The sequence below is a fragment of the Crocuta crocuta genome, unplaced genomic scaffold (genome assembly GCF_008692635.1).
Source record: "Crocuta crocuta isolate KB4526 unplaced genomic scaffold, BGI_CrCroc_1.0 scaffold62, whole genome shotgun sequence".
In the NCBI taxonomy this organism is placed as follows: Eukaryota; Metazoa; Chordata; class Mammalia; order Carnivora; family Hyaenidae; genus Crocuta; species Crocuta crocuta.
In genome coordinates, this window is record NW_027529173.1 from 7458170 (window position 1) to 7470932 (window position 12763).

Below are 12763 nucleotides of genomic sequence, written 5' to 3' on the forward strand. Positions count from 1 at the left end.
GATGTGCTAATTTTATCTTCAGCTGGACAGTAATTTATGTATTGATCATAATAAAAACTGTTCCTCTTTACCAATACATTTCAATAGGCTGGTGAAAACCATTTTTTGTAAAGATAAAATTGGCTGTTGAGGGTGCTGAAAGGGTCAAAATTGAGATCTATACCCCTGCCTTTTTCATCAATGCCCACATAAATATGTTCCAGCCATGTGGGTATTCATATTACAATATCTAGGTTGTTGGCAGATACTGGGTTAAATTTAGCTAAATGGTTCCCATGTATATCAGTAAAAGTCCCCTTCATATATCATAGTCATCCATCCCTCATACGGCATAGACATCCATTCATTTGCGTTGCAGAAACACAACTATAAAGCATTTGGAGGCCAGCAGCGAAGGTATTGCCACCATTTTCCCAGCCTTTGGCTCAGAAGAGGGGGAATTTTAATCTTATACCAGTGTACTTAGAAAATCCCTTCATTTTAACCTTAGTCTGCCCTGACCACACATAAAATTCCTTTCCCAAGATTTCCCTGAATGAACCTCCTAAAACTTTCCTTTGCATTTAAATTTTGCCCAAAGCCATTTCTCTCCAAACGATCAGTCTTATTTAGGTTATCTTATTTTGGACAAAAATTACTTTTTTTTTTCACCTTCAACAAAAATGTATTTCCATTCCTTATAACTTTGTTACATATTTACTTTTCTACATACATATTTGCTTTCCATATTTTCAGCAGTCTTAACTCCATTTAGCAGAATTTTAACTCTTAGAAACCTTAGTCTCCAGTGAAAACTAAATAGTAGCCAATTGTTAACTGTCTGTTACATCAGAATTCCTTAGATGGCAAACTTATGAATCAATTAAACACAAAGCATGTTTTCCAGCAGACCCAAATATACTTAGTTTTTCTCCTATAAGTCAAAAGCATAGGGGCACCTTGGGTGGTTCACTCAGTTGGATGTCAGACTTCAGCTCAGATCAATGATCTCATGGTTCATGGGTTTGGGTCCCGCATCTCTACTGATAGCTGAAAGCCTGGAGCCTGTGTCAGATTCTGTGTCTTTCCCTCTCTTTGAGGCTCCCTGCTCAAGCTCTGTCTCTCTATCTCAAAAATAAATAAACATTTTAAAAAAGTCAAAAGCATAAACCTATGTTTAGTTAGCAATGCTTTAGCATTCCATCGCATTTGGAAAAGCCCTAATTGTCCAATGAATTTAACCCAGTTTATCATCCAAGCAAAACTTCAAACGTTCAGGTTATCAAAGATTCTGAAAGCTATTTTAACAATAAAACTTTGGGGGCACCTGGGTGGCTCAGTCAGTTAAGCATCCGAATTCGGCTCAGGTCATGATCTCACGGTTTGTGGGTTCAAGCCCCGCATCAGGCTCTGGAGCCTGGAGACTGCTTCAGATTCTATTTCTCCATCTCTCTCTCTGACCCTCCCCTGCTCATGCTGTCTCTCTCCCTCTTTCAGAAATAAATAAAACATTTTTAAAAATTAAAAAAACAATAAAACTTTGAAACAGACAAAATTAGCCATCATTTTAAGTCATCTTTTTGTTAATAAATTGGAGCAGAGATAGCATGAGCTTATTTGACCTTTAGTAAACCTCAGTAGAAAAATTTTCATATATTTAATGTTGATGACTTTAAAGACATGTCTATTTTAATTAAACCAACAAACTTAATTTAAAAAAAAAAATACCAAATATGTTCCATCTGTGTCCATTTAAAGTCAACCAGTTTGTTCCCCTTTGTTACTTTTAACCCGGGACACCGGTGGAGAAAACTGTAGCCAGTGGCTTGTTGCTGCTCCTCGACCAGAGGGTGGGAGGAGGAGCCAGTGGTGCCTGAGGCACTGAGGATGGTCTAGGAACCAGTTTGTAGGCAGCACACAAGGTGGTGCAGAAACAGGCAGAGGGAGGGCAAGGGGCTGAAGAGGTGAGGTTTGACCATGAAGCCTGCAGGCAGATAAAAGCCCAGAGGGCAGACAAAAAAGAGGTCTCCTGGTCCTAAAGCCGGTCAGCTCCACCAGATGAACAGATGCAGATGTTTTGTTTGTTTGTTTGTTTTCCTTCCACCAGCAAGTGGAAATGAGCAGTCCATGTTGGGCCCAAGAATATAGGGAGGTTCCCTGAAACAAAAGGGGTTTTGGCAGTTGCTTTGGAATATTCCTTGAAGTCCCCATCCTGAGGTAGACTGACCAGAGACCCTTGGCTCTCATTATCATCTGCACCTTGTGGCAGCCTGCCTAATGTCTCAGTACAATTCTATGCAAATTATTATGTATATTCAAAGTTTTGGAATTATACCACAAAAATATAATGTAACATCTATTAAAATAATATTTGATACTTTTAATACACTGTCTATTCTTTTTTCTTTTAATCCAATTAATTTTCCAATGTTATGTTTGCTAACACCTCTAATGATACCTCATAGCCTCTGGCATAAAATCAATGATTTTATTAATAAAATATAGACCAAAGTTGGACACAGGAAAAAAAACTATGAAAATCTTGTTTCAATTTAAAATATAATTTCAAGAATATGTGTGTGTGAGTGTGTGTGTGTGTGTGTACAGAGTTAGAGAGGAGATATTATTCTACTTAGTACAATATTTCAAATTCTATCATCATTAGTAATAGTATACGGTTCAGAAATTCCTATTCTTATGCCTCATGTACTAAGACCTTTTATGCATTTTCTCATTTAATTCTCACAATAAATCTAAGTGTTTACTTAGTAAGAGGATGCCATTTAGGGATGTTAACAGCAAACATTAAATAACATAACCAGGGTTAGGCTGTCTGAACTATATGGTTATATAGATACAGATACATTCAAGAGAAAATATCATGTTAAGCAATAAGTTTGGTTTCAGGCCATGTTGATTATCTGCAGGGACTCATTACGACAAGACTTGTTGAGCATTTACTCTAGGGCAGACCTGGTAAAAGACACATGTAGTGAGAACAATGCAAATAACTATAATGCAGTGTAGTGGTTCTAAAGTATAGCTAGTTTGGAGAACTGTGTGCTGTGGTCACTGTATGGAAGCCATTTATTTTGGGAGGGTGGCTTCTGGAAAGAAGTGCTATCAAATATAAAACCTCCAGGAGGAGCAGAAGCAAGGCAACCACAAGAAAAGGTATACTCTGGGTATATAGAATAAGGAAAGATAGCACACAAAATGAGGAAGAGAAGGACTTCTACTTAAACTTAAAGTTGTTTCATATCAATAGAGAGCAAAATGTGAGGATAAAGAAGGGTTGGAAAGGGTCAAGTCTAAATTTGCATCCAAGGTATTTACTTCAACAACTGGATGAAGGCTGTTGCCTGTCTCAGAGTTAAAGCAGGCATTAATTTCATTCTGAACACATTGATAAAGTTTTGTGGGACTATGCAGTGGAACTCTTCATTTGTCATTGGACTTATACTGAAAATTGGCATTCCAGGAGAAGAATGTGAGTTGCAAATTAAAGCTAAAGACAAAGGGGCTCCTGCATGGCTCAGTCGATTAGATGTCCAACTTCAGCTCAGGTCATGATCTCATGGTCTATGAGGTTGAACTCTGCATTGGGATCTGTGCTGACAGCTCAGAGTCTGGAGACTGCTTCAAATTCTGTGCCTCCCTCTCTCTTTGCCCCTTCCCCACTCACGTTCTGTCTCTGTCTCTCAAAAATGAATAAAGATTTTTTTTAAATTTTAAAAGCTAAAAAAATATATTTGTTTGAGCTTAATGATTATAGTTAATTCTTTACCTTGTGTTAGACTTTGCTTTAAAATGCATTGTTTAGCTTTAGAGTGATGCATCCACATATACACACTCAGACACACATAAATATATCTTTTGTTATTTGGTTATATTTTTTCTGAAGATAATTTTTTTTCATTAGGTTATGAAGGTGAGAATCTGATGAAAATCCTAAAAGACATTGAAAACAGCACAGAAATCATGTTGGACAGGTGGAAGTTTGAAGTCATACCTAATGACAAAGATGAGAAGGGAGACCCAGTGCCTTACAGTATCATCAATAATTACTTTTCCATTGGCGTGGTAAGATTTTGTGCTAAATGTTCTTTTTTTTTTTTACCAGACCAGAATAATCACTGTGTGTAAACTCTTACACTGTGAAGATTTACTGATTATAAATAATTTATTTTATCTCTGTGTCAGCAAAACACCTCTTTTAATGGGCTACATAATAAAGCTTATGAATTTATTCAAAGTCAGAGAATCAGCAACACATAAATTTTTCATGTGTTAAACAAAAGAAAGAAACTTTCTTTTTCAATTGATTTGACTATGTGGGTTACTAAAATAAAGGGTAGAATAGTTTTTAAGGAAGTTATGTTTTAGAATATAGACTGAAGCTCCACATTAATTAAAATATGAAGATGATATATCAAATTTTATCTTATTTTGAGATATGTATTAAAATATTATAGCCTATTAGGTTTTTACATATAGACATTATTTTAAAATTTATGCTTAGGTCTGATGTCTAACAAAAATGCTATTATGATTCTCAAGTGGTTAATAAGTCAAAAGACTAACTTTCTTGAAAAACCTTAGACGAAAAGTAAAATATCATTTAGCAATTAAAATAGTTATTGTAATTTTAATCCCTAAGGATTAATATTTTTAGTAGTGATTTACATACTTATATATTGCTTGGTAATTATGAATTCTTAAAATATATTATGTACAACATCACATTTTTCCATTTAACATATGCTGTTCAATATTAATCTCATGCCATGTTATACTTCTCTCATGTGCCTGTACACATACACACTGCTCTAGTAGATTATAAAAGCCATTGATTGAATCCATGAATTTAGGAAATTAAGCTACCTGAGTAAGGGTCCTTTAGCAATATTTTTTCCAAGTGTCCATTTATTTATCTGTATCATTATGGTATTATTTTTTCTCATTGTTAGAAATAAAGTGATTATACATTTTAAAAGCCCCAAATAATGGTACACAATGAAAGCTAAATATAGAATCATTAATAATACTGTGACAACTCTTATTATTTGCAAGAAAAATGTAATGAATTTGATCCATTAAAGTCTTATTTACATTTTATATGAAATATGCATAATAATGTTTTTAACAGCTTTATGGGGAGGTACCTTACACACAACCTATTTCATTCATTTTAAATAACCTTTTAATGATTTTACTAAATCCATCCAATTGTAGAAGATTTTTATTACCTAACAAAGAAGCTTCATGCCCATTTATAATCAATTCTGAATTTTTCCCCTAGCTCTAAACAACTAATCTTACTGTGTGGATAGTTCATATAAAATAAATCATACAATATATAGTCCTTTGCACTTGGCCTGTTTCACTTCACATAATATTTTTGAATTGCACTCATATGAACTGCATGACTACTGTATTCCATTTTGTTGCTTAGTACTATGCCTTTGTGTGGGCATATCACATATTGTTTAGCCATTTGCCAGTTGATAGACATTTAGATTGTTTTTATTCTTTGGATGTTACGAATAATGCCATTCTCTTGAGTTTCTTAAGTGTATTTTTTTGTTTATTTGTTTTGGTTAATGTTCCTTTTAACTTCAGAATTTCCATTTGGTTCTCCTTTTATAATTTCTCTGTTTTTAATTGGCATTTTCTAATTGAAGAGTCATTGTTGTTATGCTTTCCTTTATTCTTTAAACATACTTAACTTTAGTTCTTTTGACATGTTTAAAATAGCTGTTGTGAAGTCTTTTTCTGCTAAGTTCAACATCTGGAGCTCATCAGATAATTTAATAACATCTCTACCACATCCAAGACTATTTTTCTGAAAGCATGTGCCGCAATTTGCTCTTCCTCTGCATGTCTGCTAGTTTTTTGTTGAGAACTGGATATTATAATACAATTTACATAAGAACTTTGGATTTGGATCCACTCACAGTGGTTATAGTTGTTCCTGTGTTTGTTTAGTAACTTGCCCACATTTATCACCTAGAGCCTTTCTCTCCTGTGCTACATGCCTACTGATGACTCCGTTTTTGTTTTGTTTTCTCTTTTCAATTTTTGTTTTTATTTTAATGCTGGCTTCCTAGGGATCAGCCCTGTGTCAGCATGATTGATCAGAGTTTGTGCTCAGGAAGGTTGAGGCAGTAAGTTTTCCTCCTTTAGCCACTGGATCTGTGTGTTCACTGGGAAACACACATAACTTCAGGCAACTGTTAATCCTAATTCAGCTTTTAATATCTGCTGTCCCTATTCTTGTCTCTTTTACCCAGGTATAATAATTCTCACTTAGCCAAGGATGTATAGACAACTAGGGTGTTTTCTGAACATATATATAGACTTATATGGGCCTTTCAGATAGCCAATCAAGGTCCATTATGGCTATCTCATTCCCAAGGTCTCCTGTTGAATCTCCTGTTAGCTGGCTCCTTAGTCGTTTGCCTTAATCAATTTTGCAACCTCAGGCCAGCTGTGACACTGGCCTTCCTTCCACTTTCTACTGAAATTAATCTTGTTTTAGATAACTCTCTGGGTCATGAAGTTTTTCTACTTTCCACTCCAAATCAGATCACTTCCCTTAACAGTGAAGTTGCTTGCTTTCATGGCTTGCCCACCCTGGTCAAAGTACAGCATTGATGGAGCTGGAACATAAGGGAGCACCCCAGAACTGAATCATGACTGACTGCCTCTGCTCTTATCTGAGCTTTAGTAGTTTTTCTTGAATAAACACTTCTCAATTTTTATACACTTTTGGTCAGTTTCCAGTGGTCTTCAACAGCATATAATTCTTTCCCACCATAGGAGACACTTGGCAATGTTTGTACACACATTTGATTATTATGAATGGGAGGGGATTACTGTTGGCAGCTAGTAGGTAGAGGCTAGGAATGCTGCTAAACACTCCCAGTGCACAAAAGAAGTCCCCAGAAACACAAGAAAGAATTAATACAGCTCAAAATGTCAATAGTGCTGAGGCTGAGAAACCCTGATATCAAGTAACAGCCATATTAATACCAAACTTAAGGTGTTGGGAAAGGAGAAATAGCTAAAATCCAAAGAAATGAGAAAAGAAACCAATAAAAATAAAATGAGAAATATAGCAAAGATTAACAATAACAGGAAAAAATATATAGAATGCTGGCACAACCAAATACTGGATAATTGAAAAAAAATGAATCAGATCTATTGAAAAACTGATTTTATAAAATTATTGGGAGGAGAATTACAAATAAACAATGCAGAGTGCAAAAAACCAGAAAAACAAAAAATAAAAAACCCCATAGACACAGAATGTAATTTCCCAAATGAAAATATATTTTTTTAATGTTTTATTTATTTCTAGGAGAGAGAGAGAGACAGCGTGAGCAGGGGAGGGTNTGAAAGTATATTAGGACCAAATATGGGAGAGTAGCAAAGTTGCCAAACACAAAATCAACTTAAATATTCAGAAGTATAAGGTGCCTGTGTGGCTCAGTCGGTTGAGCATCTAACTCTTGATTTTGGCTCTGGTCATGATCCCAGGATTGTAGGACTGAGCCCTGTACCAGGCCCCACACCAATTGGCTGACAGGAACCTGTTTAAGATTCTCTCTTTCTTCCTCTCTCTCTCTCTCTCTCTGTCTCTCTCTCTCCCCCCCTCTCTCCCTCTCCTTCCTGCCCTTCTCCCCCACTCATGTTCATTCTCTCTCTAATATATATTCAATATTCAATAATATTACACTATATCATTTAATCAATTAATTTATAAAAACAGCAATAAAATCAGAAAGCATTTAAGAATTAATAAAGTATATACAAGACCTATGTACAGAAAATGTTAAAACTCTCTACAAAGACAAGAAGGATCAGAATAGAGACATTTCCTATTCTTAGATGAGATAGCTTAATATAATATGCAAATTAATTTATACATTTATCTATAGTTAATGAATATTAGCGCTGGATTTTATGACAAATTTGAAAAACCTATTCAAATACTCTATATCCCAAAGTAAGTCCATTTTAATAAAAAGAAAAGATGGACGACTGTTTGAGCAAATCAGACATACTATAAGTGGACTAGAAATGATAATAGAATGGTGCTGCGGAAAAAAAGATGGATGAATCAGAGAGGTAGAGAGACATATAATGACCCTCACTATAGATGTGGCACAAAGACTCATTGGCGAAATGACAGATTGTATAGTTTAGGTTGCAAATTGATTAATGTTCAAAAATTAGCTTCCTTTGGAGAGAAAATTTTGTTAGAAGTCTACCTTACATTACATAAGTAATTGCTAGATGTATTTAAGTATGAAATTTGGAATGCAAGGTTTAGGTCCTAATAAAAGAATATATCAAATATATTTGTGATTTTGAAGTAGAACAGAACTAACCAAACAAGGTGGATTTGAGTGAGGTGACTTTAGAAGGGTCTTGTTCCATTTGACTGGGAGCCTCTTTCAGTGAGTAAAACATGAAAAGGTGGGATAGGAGGAGATGAGACCATCCCTCCCTGAGATATTTGCTTCTATCCCAGCGAGCCAAAGTCTCAACACTCAGGATCAGAATCAGAGCAATCAGAGTTCAAGCTTTGGCTGTCTCTCAGCAAGGCCACCTTCTACTTAGCAACTTCTATTCTGCCTCAGTGAATCCAGAAAACAATAAAATGAAATGAATGATCTATCTCAAGCTATTCCTGAATATATAAGAAACAGTGGAGTTGAAGTACTGAAAGGATGAGAGGGACATTTCAACCTCTTGTTATCAGCAGCATGGGACAGATGAAGATGGCATATAATTTGTACTGGAAATTATCTCTTGGAACCTTACTACCTTCTAGTTACAAGGTGATCTTAAAGGTGGACTGTGTTATCAGTAGAGTTTCCGTGATTTCAGTCATTGCCCTTCATTGGCTGGCCATAAGGATTTTACACCATACATAGAACTTGCTTGAAACTTTTAGAAAAACCTATGATGGTCAGAAACATATAAATATCATCCTCATATGCACTGTGGAATACCCTTTGTATTAGTCAGAGTGGGTTGAGTACTGGCACAAACAACCCCAGAATAACAGTGGTCTGACAACAACTAAGAATCAGTTCTTCCTTCACATAGTAGATAGCAGGGGTTAATATGTGGAGAGAGGTTCTAGTCCACTTGGTCACTCAGTGGCCCAGGCTCAAGAAAAGAGTGGACTCTAGAAGGGGGGCGTTTATGGGCCAGGCTTGGAAAACATTTCACCCATAAGCATTATCCATATATGTATCATTTGGCTGCACTTAATTTTAAGGAAGCCGTGAAAGGAATTCTGAGTAGGAAGAAAAGGGAAGTGGGTAAATAGCCAGCCCATTTCTGCTAATTCCTTCTGTATAATGCTTTTCAGTGTTAGCCAGAACAACTAGAAATAATCCTGAAATCATAATTAACTCTAAAAATAGATATTCTTGTACAGTGGTGGTCGTTCAGTAAAAGTATAATTATATAGCACCTACTATGTGCCAGACACTATTTGAGGAATGACAGTGAAAAAGATAGAAGAAACCTACGTAATCACTAAGCATACATTTTACTAAGGCAAGACAATTGTTATGAAAAGCTGAACAACTGGACATTAGAAGCACAGATTATAGAAATTAATAAAAAACAACCAGTATGTGTCACCTTTCACTCTTATTTTAAACTTTAACATAGCTATGGATAATGTCAAAACTCCCAGGAAGAAAACTGTCCACACTACCATGTTCACATATGCCCTTATAGTTGATTCTTCATTCATTTGTTTAATAAACAACCAAAACTAAGTCCTCCTCCCCCCTCCCCCCCTTTTTTTTTGGTCAGGACTTAGAATTATAGGAATGAGTTAAATAGAACACGTCATTATTAGAGCTTGGAGTTTAATGGTAGAGAGAAGCATTAAAAAACAAATCCACAAGAACAGAGCTTTTCAAATTCTTATAAATTCAATGAACAAAAGCTAAAGTTATCATGAGCTAGAATAGGGAACTTTAGATCTCATGGTCAGGGAAAGCCTAGAAAAGAAAATGTATTTAAGCAGAGATTTGAGGAGTACACAAATGAGCTGGCCACTAAAGAGATGGACAGAGCAGAGCAAGCAGGTATAACTCTGTGTCAAGAAACAGAGGTGAGAAAAATCTTGATGTGTTCCAGTCCATGAGCCTGGAACATAGAGAAGGCGGAAGTGTATGACAAAAACAAGGCTGTTGCAGAGGTGGCCGCTGCCATGTCTTAAAGAATCTTGGAAGCCAGTTGTGGTGTTTGTCTTTCAAGAGGGGCCATGAAATGATTTAATGATTAAAATCAGGAAATTAAGTGGTCTGATAGGTGCAACAGGAGTTCTTTTACCAGGAGTGCCAGCTACATATTAACAGAAAGATAAAGTGTCATAAAAATGATAGAATTTTGAATATTTTAACCTAACATATAAATATAATTGAATTGGTCAATCTTCCCTTATAAGCCCATCTAATACAATTCCTTTGAATGTGAATCAGTAGTTCTATAAAGTCTGGCTTGTGTAAATCATATTCTCTAATAACCATCTAATGATTTTCATTTGTAGTTTGTGTTAAGTGGAATAAAAACTCAAAAGACTCTTAAGATGCATTCTGAGTATAAAATCCTTCTAGATTTTTAAAATCAAATATTTTATAATGATTTTTTAAAGGTAATTCTTCAGCAAAGAATATATAATTCTGTAGCAGTTTCAGCATTGCATTTATAACAAATCTTTGTTTTGAAATAAAACAAAAAATTATAATATATAGTACGAGATTAGATGAGATTAATATTATACCATATGAGATTAAATTATGTAATTGTAATAAAAACCAAAATGGTATAAACAGTGTTGGAAACAACAGAAATGATTATTGGTAAGTAAACCTCATAATGTGGAAGTACAAATGAGCAGGTGTACTAAAAAGTAGTGGCTGCAAGGTACTGGAGGTGGATGACAGGACTCCTTCAGTATCTGCAGTCGGAGGGATGTTGACAAGCTTGCTGGTGGGAACACGAATGGGATGAGCATGACCCCTCTGGGTTCCTGAGTAGGCAGGACTACTCCCAGACCACTGAGGAGAACTGGAACCAGGTAACAGGGCTGCTTTCAAATCCAAAGGCTTCTCTGTAAGAAGCATTCAGCTCCTCCAACTCCCTGCTCCCTGGCTTCAGTCAGCCCAGTTAGGGTGCCTGAAGCTTTCCCAGAGCTTTCCTTAGATGCACCTATTCCCCACATCTTGGGACGGGGACAGGGCGGGTATTTTTGAGATTGGATGGGTGCTCTCCATCCGCAAAGCCTGGCTGGGTGTTGAGAGGCTGCTGTGTGTCTTTTCTAGAGCAGTGCCCTGGAAAGCTGAAATTTCCCTGCTTTCCTGCAACCCTGGAGTTGACCTGGCAGTCTGCGCATGCTCAGAAGCCGGCGGCGAAGGCTTGCCCTCCCACGCACAAGGGCGCCCTCCTGGGCGGGGCGCCCTCTGGGGCACGGTCTCAGTTGGGGATGTAGGCGTAGAAAAGACAGGGCGGGTGGCCCATGGGGCAGCTGGAGTTTTAACAGGGCGCTGTGGTCAGGCCTAATGCCGTCTGTGGTTTGAAGATTCCATCACCCTCTCTTGAGTTCCAAAACTTTTTGGCTGTGAGTCCTCGTCTCTTTCTACTTTCTCCCAGCCTCTCCTTACCACTCAGCTGTGCTGATGCCTTTGGTATTCTGGGTGAGGCAGAAAAAGAGAGAAATGCTCTGTCAGGCACCCTGCGGCAAAGTTTAAGAAGCTCAACAACACTCACTGTTTCCCTTGAGAGAAATCTCAGGGAAGGTCATTGTCCTTGGCAGTGAGCTGTACCACCTTGGGGAAGGGGCATCACAGGTGAACTGAGAGTGTTCTTACCCTGCATCTGTTATCGGATCTTTCCCTCCAGTGGTGTGCCAGAACTTCGCTGGACCCTCTGACTCCCACAAAGGTACTCTCTGATCTGTGAGTGTTCGCTTTTGCCCTTCTGTGAGGGGGATGATAGGCGAAAACTCCTATTCTGCCATCTTTGTGCTATTCCTCTCCAAGAATATTTTTTTAACAGATAATCAGTTTGAAGATAAAACTACAGCTATGGAAAATACTTAATTATAAAAGCATGTGATTTGCATATTTATGTCATTAAACTTTATCATATGGAAGAAACTGAGTATTTTGCATTCTAAAAAAAGAAGTAGCTTAAATTTGCTGAAGAGGAAGGAGTAGTAAATCTAAGCCAGGAGGTCTCAAATTTAAGTATAAATTAGAATTACCTGAAGGGCTTGTTGAACTCCAGATGATGATCCTTATACCCAGCCTTTCTATTTCATTAGGTCTGAGATGGGGCCCCCAAATTTCTGGTTCTAACAAGTTCTCAGGTGATCCCAGTATTGCTTTTCTAGGCTCATGCTTTGAGGACCACTGCTCTAAGCATATAACAAAGACAAAAAAGTAACATGAAGTGAGAGAACTACTTTAGTAGTAATGGTGACATGTAAGATGGTCTTTCACAGCACAAATGATTCTTATATAAGTTATTTAAAAATATAGATTAAAATGGAATGTCTTCTCATTCATTTTACATAGCTTGCAGATGTCAATATCAATACCTCAGGAACAACCCAAATAAGAAAATACACATGTGAATATAAATGCCACAGTTGCAAACAATATAATTAGCGAATAAATTTAGGTATTATATAAGGACAACAGTCTGTTGACCAAGTAAGATTTTAAGAAAGCCATAGTGGTAAATA

At 36.6% G+C, this 12763-nt stretch overlaps 1 protein-coding gene across 1 annotated transcript in view; it reads left to right on the top strand.

The window, feature by feature from the left end:
* The window catches only part of DGKB (diacylglycerol kinase beta), a 688394-nt gene that overhangs the window by 294101 nt on the left and 381530 nt on the right, over positions 1-12763 (top strand). The window contains exon 20 of the mRNA XM_077757671.1: positions 3902-4062. Within this exon, the coding sequence (XP_077613797.1) occupies positions 3902-4062 (161 nt within the window). The remainder of the gene's footprint in view (positions 1-3901; positions 4063-12763) is intronic.